This window comes from Notamacropus eugenii, chromosome X (genome assembly GCF_028372415.1).
Source record: "Notamacropus eugenii isolate mMacEug1 chromosome X, mMacEug1.pri_v2, whole genome shotgun sequence".
Taxonomy (NCBI): domain Eukaryota; kingdom Metazoa; phylum Chordata; class Mammalia; order Diprotodontia; family Macropodidae; genus Notamacropus; species Notamacropus eugenii.
This window is the reverse complement of record NC_092879.1, coordinates 100,386,924-100,401,776: the sequence shown is the minus strand read 5'-3', so window position 1 is coordinate 100,401,776 and position 14,853 is coordinate 100,386,924. Positions and strand designations below refer to the sequence as shown.

The following is a 14,853-nucleotide window of genomic DNA, read 5'->3' as shown; positions in this document are numbered from 1 at the left end:
ACTGGGTGAGGCAGGGGAGTTGGAATCTTCCTTGCTCCCCTGGTCACTTTCAGGTTTTCCCTCTACCCCCATCTGGTAGCTATTGTCTCCAAACCACCAGGATACTCCCCTTCTCTCCTCAAAGAGTTCAGGGCCTGGTTTACAGTCTCTCCTCTCCAAACTCTTGCCCTCATACCAGAGAACCTTCCCAATTCCTCAGCTTCCTCAGTTCTCATGACCCACTCCTCTACCCACCTCAGTTAAGCACAGGGATGGTCATACTCTCAATCTTGCCATGACCCACAAATGCAGCACCTCCATGCTCATGATGGCTGGAATTCCTTCATCTGATCGACATCTTGTCATTCCAATTCTTCCATCTTGCAACCCTAAACCCTGTCCTTAGTCCTCAACCTTGACCTCCAACCCCTCGACCCCTCAGCTCTTTCCCATACTGTCACTGCTGCCCTGGGGGCAGCTAGGTAGTGCAGTGGATAGAGCACAAGTGCAGGAGTCAGGAGGACCTGAGTTCAAATCTCACCTCAGACACTTGATACTCACTAGCTATGTGATCTTGGGCAAGTCACTTAACCCCAACTGCCTCATCCTGGGTCACCTCCAGTCATCCTGTGGATTATCTGGTCACTGGATTCAGATAGCTCTGGAGGAGAAGTGAGGCTGGTGACCTGCACAGCCCTTCCTCACTCAAAACCAAGTCAAGTGCAAGTCATGTCATCATTTCTCTGATGGCATGGTCTTTGGCAACGAAGGACGAACACACACTGCTGCCCTGGAAACAGTCTCCTCCTTTTTGCCCCCTTATCCTATCATCAATTTTGCCCTGCCAAGGCTCAGCCTTAGATTACTCCTGCCATTGCTGTCTTCCCTCCTAGTCTCATGCTGTTCAACAAAGCTCGAGAAAATCACAAAATTATGCTGATTTCATCCACTACTGGGTCCTCACTGCTGCAAGGCAATCCTTCTGATCCCACTCACCAAATATTTTTCCTCCTTCTTCCCCCATCTCAGCTGAGAACCTTGCCTCATATTTCACTGAAAAAAAAATGGAAGCCGTTCGCTCTTCTCCCCCTTCCTCATCTCATGCCACTCAGACATCCCCCACTCCCACCCCCCATCTCCCCTCCCCATCAACCATAAAGATGTGAGCCTTCTTCTGGCCAGGGCCAAACCTTTCACCTGCACAAGTGAGCCCTCTCCATTCCATTTTCTCCAGCAGATTGCAGCATTTATCATCTCTAGAAACTCATTCATCTTTAGTCTCTCCCTGTCTACAAACATGCTGATTTCTCCCTCCTCCTCCTCCAAAAACCCTCATTTGATCCATCTAATCCTTTCAGCCATTGTCCCGTATCTCTCCTCCATGCACTTCCTTTCCTCTCACTCTGAGTCTCTATAGTTTGGCTTCCTGCCTCATCATTCCCACGTTGTCAATGACCTCCCCATCGCCCAATCCAATGACCATTCTCCCTGACTTCTCTGCAGCTTCTGATACTGCTGGTTACCCTCTTCCCCTTGATCTTCTCATCTCTCTAGGTCTTCACACTGGCCCCTTCCCCAGCTCTCCTCCTCCCTCTCTGATCACGCCATCTCCATCTCCTTTGCATCCTAGTCACATTTGGTAACCATGAGAGACCACAGGTCTGTGCTGGGACCTCTTTTCTTTTCCCTCTCTTCTCCTTCATGGTATGATCTGCTCAGCTCTTGTGGTTATAATGAGTATCTCTATCCTCAAATGATTCTCAAGTCTACTTCTCCTAACCTAAGCTCGTTGTGGTCTAGCATCTTCAGCTGCATATCAGACATCTTAACCTCAGCGTGTCCACAACTGAACTCATTAGCTTTTCCTCTAAACCCCTCTCCTCCCCACCTTCTTATGATAGTAGGGAACATCCTCCCAGTCCCCCAGGTTCACAACCCAGGAGTACTTCTGGATTCCTCATTACTTCTCACTCTCTCCCACCACACACGTATTCAATCTATTGGCAAGGACTATTGATTTCACCTTTGCAAAATCTCTTGAATACACCCCCCTCTCTCCTGACAGTGTCCTCACTCTAATGCAGCCCCTTCAATCACTTCCTACCTGGACTATTGTAATGCCTGCTGACCTCAAGTCTCTCCCCACTCTGGTCCATCCTCCACTCAGCAGTCAAAGTGAGCTTACTAAAGTATTAGTCTGACTCCATCAGGCCCTCCCCCAACTCACTTAATTCCAGGGGCTCCCCGTCATCTCCAGAATCAAATATGAAATCCTCTGCTTCACATTCAAAGATGTTCATACCTTTCCAGTCCTCTTCCACCTCACTCTTGGAAAGAGACTCTTCTATCCAGTGACACTGGCCTCCTGGCTGTTCTACACACAAGACACTCCAAATATTCCTGGCATTTTCTCAGGGTGTCCCCAACACCTGGAATGCGCTCTCTCCTTACCTTTGCATCCTGCTTTCCCACCTTCTACAGACTTTAGTGGTTTCCCCTTAATTCTAGTGCCTTCCCTCTGAGATCTAGTCCTAACTTCTCCTGGTTCAAACTTGTTTCTACGTTGTTTGCACGTTGTCTCACCCATTACATTGGGAGCTCCTTGATGCAGGACTGTATTGGGACAGTACCAGGCACATAGTAGATGCGTAAGAAGGTGCTTACTGACTAAAATCCAATGCCTCTTCTATGCGACGTATCTTAGGTCTCAGCTAAATCTTCTGTTGAAGATTCCTCCATAGCTTTGAGTCTCGTCACTGTCCTACATGCATTCTTTGGAATGCAACATCAATGTACCTTCTAAAAATGGGCTCGCCCAAACTACATGCTACTCTAGATGTGATCTGATGATGTGCAGCTGCACCCCACACTTTTACTAATATGCCCTAAGTTGTATTCAGTTTATTAACTGCCGTGACCCCTGGTGGCCAGTGGTAGAGGAAGGAGTAACTGTCTCCAGCAGCTCTGGCCTGGGGCCTGAATTTGAGAATAAGGAGAGAAAAATTCAGGGGAAACTGAAGCTGAGACTCCCCTGCAAGATTGTCTCCACCCTTCTTGAGGCCATTCAGAAGCCAGAAGATAGAGTTTTGAAGTCAGTGGCTTTTAATACATATTCATTTAATGACGAGGAAAATGGCACCTAACACTTCTCCAAAGAACACAAAGAGCTCTAGCAATGTCTCAGATCCAGCAGTATCTGGAATGAAGACTTCTGACATGTCATAATTGTGGTGCTTCTACACATACATACGGTCATAAGAATATATCCACCCGGAAACATAATAAGCAGAAAGCAGGAACCTGGCTCCATTTCCAATAGCGCCCCCCTCTCAAGATCTGCTTTCTGTAACCAGCATCCTCACGTACGGTTTCTTAGCTTGACTTACCGAGCAGCTGATCACACGAAGAGCATCTTCGAACAATTGCCAATTTTCTTGCAGGGGACACGTATCTGTGACCAACGGCCTGTCTGGTAGCGAAAGGTTAAGGAAGCTGTGCAGACATTTGCTGGCAGTCAAAAAAGAGAACAGACGGTTGTTTATTGGACCAATGAAATGAGAGATACCCAGCATCCCAAGCCCAGGTACAAGCTTCACAAGGGCAACCCCTGGGGCCCAGGATAGGCGGGCACGCCTGAAGAGACGAGTGTGCTGCCGCTGCCCACTTAAACCTGTTACCAGGACTGTGTCAGAGTGAGCATTCTGCCAAACTGAAAGCAGCTCTTTGATTTCTCAAACAGGCAAGAAAAGATGGGATCTTAGCTGGGAACCTTTTCCTGGAGAGCACTCTCGCTGGTATTCTTGGACAGGGAGATTGTAATAAGATTTTGCAGAGGAAATTCTAAGTATCTCATTTTGCTCCTGTCTGTACATGAAGAACTCTGACAAGATCCTGCAGTTCTGCAAGTTAACTATCGCTCCACAAAAGGTACAGGGCAGCTGCATATTCTCCTGACACGCACACACTCGCTGTCCTTCCTCATGCCCCTTGGGCCTTGGAAGGGAGCAGCATCCTGGAGGGACAGGAGAGATCCAGGGACTGGGGGCAGTGCTGGGTGCAGACTGTAGCACAAGCTGGTCAGCATGAACCTCATCCCAATCTACAGCCCTCTCCTGTCCTCTCTGGGCTTCTCAGCTCCTCTCCAAGTATGAGACATGCACAGGGCAGACACTCTGTCTTCTGCCACTCTTTCTGCCCTGCTACTGTTTTCGGTGACCTCAGTCCCACAGTGGGGACTTAGTACCATCAGTTAGCTTGGACTGGCTCAGCTGTGCAAGTTCTTCCTCACCTGAACTTCCCAGCATCAATGGGCTCTCCTTGCAGGTAGAGAGACAAGGCTTTTTTCAAGGCCTTCCTGGAGATGTCTGGATAGTGGGCAGGGTACTCCATTGTTATAGCTTTAAAAACAAGAGTGAAGAGGAGAAATTCTCAGTAAAGATAGCAATGTTCTCTGGACGTCAGCCACAGCATCACGTCTACCACAGCCTACGGGCCTCCTGGAGCAAGACGGCTGGAAATCAATACAACTGGATTTCCATGACGACGAATCCACAGGTGCTTTCTGAGAGAGTTTCTTCCTCCTTAATGGTGGGGGGGGGGGGGGAGAGGAGGGACTGGGTGGGGGCATGTGTGTCTGTCTGTGGTGGTGCTTACTTGGAGAGGGGCCTACTAACAAGGAAGCAGATCAACAATGAGGAGCTCAGGGGTGGCCAGCAGTGTGGAATACTCCCCAAAATGGGGGAGGAAAAGAGAAATGCTGCATGAAGTCAAATCAAGAGAATAATCTCCATGAAGATTCTTGGTCCCAGGGGCCTCCTGACCAAACATCCTTTGCCTGCTCTCACTGGGGGTGAACATGGAGTATTACACACGTGGAATGTTTCTTTGTCACAAGACAGGTTCCACAGTGGGGTGGGTGACAGTGGTAAAAACAAACCGAAGAAAGACTAAGAACCAGGCCCCTCCTCCATGCAGTTAGCAAAAGCAAAGCAAAGCAAAGCCTTACATGCAATCGTTTCTAGGATTTTGGTCTCTAATTGAGGCAGCTCCCACACGGACTCCAGGAGGCTGGTCAGGCCTGCATCATTCAACTTGGCTCTGGCCTCAATCTCATAAAGGAGAAGCAAATTCTCAGTTGGATCCTTCGAGTCGACCCCTGGGGAAGAAGTAAAACAGCCAGCCGCTCAGTGATTATAGCCTATTATTTTCTCCTGCTCTCAAGTTCTCAGCTAGGGAGCTTTGCAGGAGGAAGAACATTAATTTCATTTACAACTCCAAGGTTATTCCAGCCCCCGTGGACAGATCCAACCCCCACTACCCAGCCCCCAGATCACTTCAACAACCTGGTCACATACATTGAGCAGCGCCCACGCTTCCTGAAGTCACTGCCAGGTTTACCACTGGCTTGAAGAAATGTCAATGCAACATCTCCCACCCATGGGGATTCTAATAATGTAACCTGGTCTTTGTAGTCCCTCAACAGGAAAGAGGGGTCTGGAGCAGGGGTCTCATGTCAGTGATTCTCAGTGCCAGAAGGTTATGAGAGGCCCACACAGCCTCTACAGCACTGGGACAAGTGGCCACCTCCCTTTTCCTGAAACCACCTTGGGAGAGAGAAACCTGTTACCCCATGAGGCAACTGGATCAAGTTTTGAACAAGTTCATAACTGTTGGGGAGTTATATGGAGCTGAAATCTGACTCTGTAGACTCCAAACATACACCCCTCAAACCTAAAATGCACTGGGAGGGAGGAAATCCTTCCCCTTAAAAGGTTTCTACTCCTTGGTCTTCTTGCCCTGGGCAGCTATGACATAATCTCTCTCAGATAGTAAGGCCTTGACTGCTAAACATCTTGAACAAGTTGTCTATACCCAATGCTTCTATTTCATCCACTGCACTGAAAGGCAGGTAGGCAGGCCACAAGCATTTATTAAGCATCTACCACGTGTCAATGGTCACCAATGATCTGATTCCTCGCTCTCTCTCCAGCACTAGGATAGATGATGTCTCTTCCTTTGGCCTCTGACACTTTACACTCTCTTGTATCCCCTCCTTCTCTTCCTCTCTGCTCTAGTTGCACCTTTGAATTCCCAGAACTTCAACTACTACCTCTAAGGAGATGACTCCCAAATCTATACGGGAGCCCATGACCTAGCTTTAGCCACAAACCTGCCTCTCCAGTGGCTTAAAGGTCTACCCCACCTGGACAACCCAAGAGCACCTGAAATTCAACCTGTCAAAAATGAGACATCACTCAAGTCGCTCCTCCTGATTTCACCATTCCCATCTACCACACAACTTCTGCCTACCACAGATGAAACCATTCTCTTGGATTCTCTCCTCTCATTTCAAATCAGTTACCAAGATCTGTTGATTACAAAAGATGCCCTGTAACCAAGGAAGCCGTTAGGTTTTGCCAGTGCTAATTTAATATCCCATCAGCTCAAGGTTTCAGCGGTGGCTCTAGTCTTGTATCACTCAACTCCAAAAGTGGCAGTTCTTTTTTGAAAAAAAATTTCAGTTATTTTGTTAAATATTTTCCAACTACATCTTTAAAAAAATGTTTGAAGTTACAATTTGAGTTCTGAGTTGTCTCCCTCTCTCCCAAACCCGCGTTAAAGAAGGCCAATATTTGCCTGCCACACACACACACACACACACACACACACACACACACACACACACACACACACACAGAATCATACAGTACATCTTTCTATCCATCAGTTCTGTCTCTGGAGGTGGATGGCATTTTCCTTTGCCAGTCCTTCGTAACTGATCTGAATGATCCCATCACTCAGGACGGCTCAGCTGTTCCCCATTACTCTTTGAACAATATCGCTGTTGCTGATACTATGTTCTCTTGGTTCTGCTTGTTTTCTTCTGCTTTATTTCATGTGAGTCTTTCTAGGTTTTCCTGATATGTTCCTGCTTGTCATTTCTTACAACACAACAGTATTCCATCACAATCCCATACCACAACTTGTTCAGCCATTCCCCAAGTGATGGGCGCCCCCTCAATTCCCAGCTCTTTTCTACCACCAAGAGAGCTGCTGTAAATGTTTTAGAACATAGAAGTTCTTTTCCTTTGTCCCTGATCACCTTGATAGTGGTAGGTGCAGGGCAGAAGTGGCAGATTCCCAGCCCCCATCATACCTGCTAATTTCAGGGCACTCCAGATCTCTTTGTAGCCCTGCACATACTCAAGGGCATGAGTCAGCAATTCAGTCTATGTAGCAAAAAAGACAGCTTAAGTTAGAACAAACAAGGAACTTCTCAGCAACTTGTAAACGCATCTCAACAATTTATCCAAAAAGCAGCTCTGAAAATCAAACGTCCTTATGGCCCAAGCAAATGGGAGCTGAGTTCACCTCCATTTCTAAAACCACAGTGGCCTCCTGATAGAGGGCCCAGTCCTAATACCCCTGGAAAAAGGAAGTGGTTCAGCAAGAAACTTAAGGACATACTGACATCTTTGATGAGTCTGAGAAACCAGACTAAGTTACTCATTCAAAAGCAAGAAAGATCAAAGATAAGGAGTACATTTTCATTGAGTCCTAGGGAAAGATAAGGAAGGATATGGGGGGGGGGGGGGAAGATCATGAGATAACACAGAAAAGAGAAAAGCACAGGCAACTCGAACCCTAACTCTGTAAGGCCATGGGCAAGTCACATCATCTCCCTCAGCCTCATTTTCATCATCTATAAAATGGGGGTGATGATGCTCAGCTCACAAGATTCCAAATCCCAGGACCAGACCCTAACTCCCCTATCTCTAAATGTTTTCAGAGCAGCTATGCATCAGGTTTGGGCCTATAGATGGGTGTCCCCAAAATCTTAGCCCAAGATATTTAAAACTACCCTAAGATTTTGGGGACACCCTGTGTAAGTGGGATAGGCTTCTTCAAAGAGGGAAGTTCTGAAAAAGGGAAGGACAGGGAAAAGAAATATTATGGCAGATAATCCAGCTCGACTAATTATTCACTACCTGTGTGACCTTTGGGTCAGCTAGGAAACCACTCAGACACCCAGTTTCCTCATGTGCAAAAATGAGGGGTTGTGTTAAGATGCTCTCAAAGGTCTGTACCAACTCTAGAGCCCGAGTTCCAGCTGTTCTGGATCTAGGGAAGGAGAAGGCAAATTCTTTTCTCCATTAGGCATGGAATTTTGCACTTAGTAGAGAGCAGCAGGAGAGGTGGAGGGCCACGTAGTTAGTTTGTCCTGGTGGCCAAAGGCCTGGAGAATAACAGTGTGGAAAGCAAAGTCTGCATCTGCCAAATGATAATAGTTGGCTTATAACAGGAGAACAAGAAGGGAAGCAGCACGGCTGACCCCCCCCCCCCCCCGCCCAAAACTGGCATCTGAGAGAATGGCACAAGGGCATAGGCACGCCCAGATCAGGGCTCTCTCATTCATACTTAGCTGGAGTTAATGGGATTTTTAAGAGATGTCAGAATGAAATGCAGTGCTAGACTGAGAAAGCAAGCTTGATTCAGTCAAATGGATTTCTTACTGAATGAGGCAAGTCAACCCACAAGTCGCTTCCTTTCAGACACTTGCCAAAGTCGCCAGAGTGGATGAACTCTCCCAAAGAAAGAGGATTTGGGCAAAAGTCCTGGGGGCACTCATAGATACAGGGACACACAGAAATGAAGAATCCCTTCAAAGAGACAGTCGAAAATGTTTCAAGAGGACAGAGGTTCCCAAGGCCAGGTGCCAAAGAAACGTAGGAGCTATAAGAATGGGAGAGGAGGAAGAGACCAAGCCAAGCAGGGCCACTGCAGGCCTCTGGGAACAAGACGGGAGTGAAAGCAGAGGTGGCTGGAAGTTAAGGAGCTTAGGATCAAAGGAGGGGAAGACACCAGAGAGAAACAATCCCCTTCCCACCACTTGGATCTCTCCTCTTTGCTATACGTTACCTGTTGAGAAGCTTCTGAAATGCTTCTCCCTAGTTCTAAATTGGCAGCAGCCGCCATCAACAAGCACATCTTTTGTGAAATAAGAACGGCTTTCTCAGAGGGACAAAACTGGGAGAACTGAGGAGAAATAAGCAGAACATGAGCAAATGGTGAAACCTCTGCCTGGCGAAGAGTCAGAATACAAATCATTCCCAGCCTGACTGGATGGCATAGTACGTCACCTGGAGGAGGGGCTCAGGTTTTCACTTCACCTTGATTTTGTGGTGTCTGCAACGCGTCCCTCAGGAGATCCTACCCTCCCAGCAGCAAGAACTACTTTCCACCCCTTAGTTCATTTAGCAAGTGATTTTTCTCCTCAGTTTGTGTTAAAATTTCCAAATGATTCCTCATGACAGAGTCCTTCTAGGTATGAAAGAGAATTGAAACGTCCACCGGTATTTTCAGCCTGCTGAGAGGCCACTTGGGATAATGGCCAGAAGGCTAGACTGAAAGTCAGGAAGATCTGACGTCAAGTTCCATCTCTGACATATACTAGCTGGATGGCTCTAGGTAAGTCACTTAACCTCTAGGAGGCCTGGAAACTCTCTCCAATTTTAAGTTTCAGGTATGTTGTTGAACTGCGCTGGTAGACGGAGTTGCCACACTGGGAGTTTCCTACTTCACTGATCTGGACCAAGAGGACACAACAAACTAGACAAGCTTTTGCCTTTCACCTGGAGTGGGGAAGACCCCCTGGACTCCCACTGGGGAAAAAAAAACCCAGCACAACCCAAAGCCATGTAGAAATCTCAAGTACCACCCCAGCAAGATCATTCAGAAGAAACTGAACCCCAGAGGGGAAACCACAAGGTAAGTGGGACAGCCAGGCTGAGAGTCCAGGTCAACACACACAGGCCTTAACCATCAAGGACTGCCGATTCCTCTGGGTTCTGCAGCATTATAATCAGCAGAATTCCAAGTCTATTTCCCCTCTTGATGGCCCTCTCTGGGCCTCCATTTCCTACTCTGTAAATGAAGAGGGTGGAATCCAATGACTTCTATGGTCCCTTCCAATTCTGACCTTCTAGGCTACATTCAAGCAGAGCAGACACAGAGCTTGCAGGAAGAAAGGCCTAGATTCTCTAGAGCTGAAGCTGCGGGGAGGGGGATTCCTCTCTACCATTCCTCACACCACACCCCAGGAAAGCTCACCTCCTTTTAAATCTGGTCCCTTGGCTCTGAGTGTCTGGCTCTGGGCCACCCCTTTAGCACAATGGTCTTAAACCTCATCAGAAGAACCTTACCTTGTAAGAAAGCAGGAAGAAATCTCGAATGGTTCTTGGGCAATTTTCACACTGCATGGCCAAGTTCCAGGCTCAAAGTAAACACACAAGAGTAGCACAGTGAATACCTTTTGGGCATCATCTCTACCTTTAAGTACATTTACTGATACATCTATCTTGACATATTAGTGTGGTCAGGGGACTCTGGTGAGTCCTGAGAAGTTCTCACTATTCTCATGGGGGCTAAGAAAAAAAAAACCATGGAATTTTAACTTCAACATGTTTCTCTGCACAGGAGAACTTACTGTCTCTCAGAGACAACTGAGTTCCAGTACACAAACTTTAGTGTGCAGGCTAATTTGAGGTGGAGAGTCCAAGTGAGGCACACACATCACATCAAGGATGATCTATGACATGCTCCTGGGAGACTTCCTAAGGGCTCCTTACCTGCACTGGCTTAGGACCTTGAAGTTCTGACTCTGCTCCATTAGACTTAAGATTTTGGTGAGAGAACTGCTCAGGCTACAAAGCTGATCGATCATGTAGTGATGAGCCTCACCAACTGAAGCTGGGCTAATTCTTGTGCACCAGATGGGCCCAAGTGGAGTGGCTAGAGCTGGAGCTCTGCAGGCAGACTCTTTAAGTGCCCAGAGGCACCTACACACTGGGCCAAGGTATCAGAGGAAGAATTCATACCATGGAGATTCTTATATAAAATAGAGGAGGTAGAAGGGTCCTTAGAGATAAGGTTCAACCCCATCAGTTTGTGAAGGAGGAAACTGAGGTCCAGACAGGCCAAGGGACTTGGCCAAAGCTATAGCCAAAACCAGGACTCAAACCAGGGGCCTGACCTTCTCATGGGGTCTCAATGCTTACTACACTCACTATACAACATTAACTTTGTGACCTTAACCATGCGACCATGTCCCTTTTTCTTTCTGGATCTTGTCAGTTTCTTCTCTTATTTGAGGGAGTGGGACTTGATCAAATAAAAATGAGGGCCACTAATTTGTATGTCCACATATTGAACTTAAATTTTCGATCGTCATGTTATCAACGTTTTATTCCATTTTCATTAATTTTGTTAAACATTTCCCATTGACATTTAAATCTGGTGAAGGCCTTCCTTGGGAGTGTCATGGACTGCATGCAGCCCTGTGAGAGCCCCATGTCTGACACCTTGGGACGAACGACCTTGGAGATCCCTTCCAATTCTGCCGTTCTCTGATTCTGTGAACCAGAAGTAATGGAAGAAGACGATAAATTCAGTTGAAAAAAGTGAGGCTCAAGCAAAACAAATACTCAAGATGGGCTCCTCTCTGGAATACCAAAATGAAAGTTCAGCCAAAGGAGAAAGGTTCTTGGGGACTGGAAAATGACTTCTCCCATTTCCCTAAGGTCACAGAGCATTAAGTTTTTGACAATCAGAGCTAAAGCTGAAGTGTTTTGTTTCATCCATTTTCTCCCTGTGCTAAATTAGCACCTTGGCCATTAAGCAGCCGGGGCCAAACAAAGCCCACTGGGCTTGTGACATTTCCATGCTCCCTTATCACTTTGGCAACTGGTGTGTGGTTGTTATTGACATTTGGAGGCTAATGGGCAAGATGAGACAAAGCATGGAAAGAGAACTCTGAAAGAGAGGAAAGCATCGATCGGCAACTCTGTCATCGGCGGACTTGCCTCTTACCTATTTTTCGAAACCAATGGGCTTCATTAGTCTGCACATCCAAAGTCAGTTTCTCTTTTGCTACCAGTTCAGCAAATCTCTGGTGGGCTGTATCAAAGGGAGAGTGTGGTGTCAAAGCTTTGTACTGGGTACTTACAGAGAATTCTTAATCCCTCTAAAAAACCGGCTTCCCTTGAATTTTCTTTTGGCACCTGTGTGCACTGGAAAAGTAATTTAAGATGAGAAAAGGTATTAGCTCCAAGATTCAGGAAGACCAAACTTTGGGGAATCCATTCACCTTTGGGAAGACCATAGTCATTAATGCCATCAGACATAAGCTGGCATCTCTGTCACACTTCATGATTCTAGGAGACAGCCACAGTAGGCACTGGCTCCATCGTGCAGAGGAGGAAATTTTAGTTCAGAGAGATTAAGTGACTTGTCAGTGGCCACACAACCAGTAAGTAAATTTCCAAGGCTAAACCTTGAAAAACAGTAGGGTAAAGAAATCAACAGAAAATAAGAGTGATCAAATAGAAGTGAAGGGCTACTCATAAGACTGGCAAAGTGGACAAAAAAGAAAAATAAAAGTTGTTGGAAAGACTGGGGGAAAACAGATGCATTAAAACCCTATTGGTGGAGCTGTGGGGCAGTGGGCCAGTCTGGCCATTCAGGACTCAAAGTCACTAAACTGTGCACACCCTGTGACCCAGTGATGTTGGCACTAGACTTGAATCCTAAAGGGATCAAAGAAATAGGAAAAGGCCCCATAGATACAAAAATATTTATAGTCGCTCTTTTTGTGGTGGCAAAGAACTGGATACTAAAGGGGGTGCCCACCAACTGGGGAATGGCTGAACAAATTGTGGTCTACGTATGCTATAGGAAATGATGAAAGGGATGGTGTCAGAAAAACCTGAGAAGACTTATATGGGCTGATACAAAATGAACAAAACAAAGAGAACCATTTATACAATGACAACAACACAGACAACAAGCAACCATGAAAAAACTCAAGGACTGTGACCAGTGGAATGACTAACCACAATGCCAGCGACGAAGCCTGCTGCCTCTCTCCTGGCAAAGCAGCCAATGCACTTAGGATGCAGAACAAGACATATTTGTGTGTGTGTGTGTGTATGTATGTATATGTGTGTATGTATGTACGTGTACATGTACTGTGTGTATGTACGTATGTATGTATACACTGTGTGTATGTATGTACGTATGTATGTACTGTGTGTATGTACTTGTGTATGTACTGTATGTATGTATGTACGTGTGTATGTACTGTGTGTATGTACGTGTGTATGTACTGTGTGTATGTATGTACGCATGTATGTACTGTGTGTATGTATGTACGTATATATGTGTATGTGTGTATATGTATGTGTGTATGTGTGTGTACATACATATAGGACATGGCCAATGAGGAAATTTGTTTTGATTGACTCTTCGTATTTGTTTCAAGAAGTTTTTGGTTTGTTTTTTCCAATGGAAGAGGGAGAAGTGAGAGGGAGAGAAAAATTGATGTTTTTGTTAATTCAAAAAAAATAAATTTAAGAAAAAGAAAGAAGTGAGGGAAGGGAGGAAAGGAGATTAGGAGCTGAAAGCGTATCAATAGAGTGGCTTAACATTTATTGAGCTCCCATGGTATGTTACCAGCGGGGAAAACTTCTTACATGCCCTCCAAGATCTCTGGAGAGACATGCCAGGCTGGTTTTTCACCCCTGGGCTCTGTCAACAACTCTATTGTTTTACATACTTTTAAATGGGTGAGCTTTGGGATTTGGTCTTTGACCTGTGACTTCATCAGCCTGGGAAACTACCAGATGAAGAAACTCCCTCTTATCAATGCAGACTGGCAGCTTGCCCACAACTTCATCTCAGTTGTCTAGGGCATTGAGAAGTTAAGTTTCTTGGCCAGGCTCTCACAGCCAGGTTGTGCCAGACACTGGCACAGACATCGAACCCAGGTCTTCCTGGCTCTATCTCTCCACTATTCCACACTGTCCTTTCTGGTATATTGTGACAAGGCATCCTGGACAGAGTAAAAAAGAAGAGAAGAGCAGCCAGCTGGAGGAAGGAGGTGTACAGCCCTGGAAAGCCAGAGAACACTCAAGTCAGGGGAGCCTGGCAGGAGAACTACTTTGTCTAACACAGTCTAACATCAAATTCTTATGGATGAAGGCTAGTTATGAGAAAGGAGCACAGAGCTCCCTGTATTGTCCTGTGTCTTCTGTAAACAATATTAATGGAGCCTTCACATTGAAGTCAACAGGCTCATTGCTGCACTTTAAGGCATTACTAGAGCCAGACCAAAGCCAGACCAGAAGCAAGCAAAGCTTACCTGTTTTCAGCCAAGACCAAAGTCTGTCCATTTCTTCCTTTCTGTAACTGGAAGGATTAAAGGGAACACATGAGCAGATACTTCTCTCAGGATGCTTCGAAGGCAAAATGAGAAAGTCCCTGAGATAAAGAGAATGCTGGACCCTAAGTCCAAGAGTCTGGTTTAGAGGCTGATGATAACCTTGGACAACACACCTCGGCCTTCTTTGAGCCTCAGCTTATTTTTCTCTGTAAAATGGAATCATTCCAGCCCAGCTGACTTCATAGGGTATTATGAAGATCAAAGGAGAAGCTGGAAAGTGCCATTCAGGTCCCGAATGTCTTTGTTCCTATTACCCACACCGCCTTTAGGTCGTGCTCTCTCAGGGCTTACTTATCATAATTCTTATTATCATCATTTCACTTTTCATCTTTCCAGTTCACTCATATCCTGGATGTTTGGGCTCAGTTCCTCCTCAGCTTCATATCCAGTGGGGGGGCCTAGAGTCACTCTTATCTCCACTTTTCGGGTAACAAAGCTGAGGCTCACACAGTAAGGTGCCGAAGACCTTGAGCCATCTATTTCAAGTTTGGTGATCATGATACTAACTTACTCTTTCTCATTGTGAGGGGTACAACATGTGTGTCGTATGGGCTTGCCAACAGGGTTTAAAGAAGGGAGAAAACTTTTCAAACCCA

The 14,853-nt window shown here is 46.2% G+C and overlaps 1 protein-coding gene across 1 annotated transcript in view; it reads right to left on the bottom strand.

The window, feature by feature from the left end:
* The window catches only part of TEX11 (testis expressed 11), a 183,437-nt gene that overhangs the window by 14,199 nt on the left and 154,385 nt on the right, over positions 1-14,853 (bottom strand). The window contains exons 21-28 of the mRNA XM_072627254.1: positions 14,177-14,223; positions 11,848-11,934; positions 10,182-10,252; positions 8,899-9,015; positions 7,136-7,208; positions 4,985-5,134; positions 4,268-4,376; positions 3,366-3,486 (exon numbers count right to left, since the gene is read on the bottom strand). Of these exons, the coding sequence (XP_072483355.1) occupies positions 3,366-3,486; positions 4,268-4,376; positions 4,985-5,134; positions 7,136-7,208; positions 8,899-9,015; positions 10,182-10,252; positions 11,848-11,934; positions 14,177-14,223 (775 nt within the window). The remainder of the gene's footprint in view (positions 1-3,365; positions 3,487-4,267; positions 4,377-4,984; positions 5,135-7,135; positions 7,209-8,898; positions 9,016-10,181; positions 10,253-11,847; positions 11,935-14,176; positions 14,224-14,853) is intronic.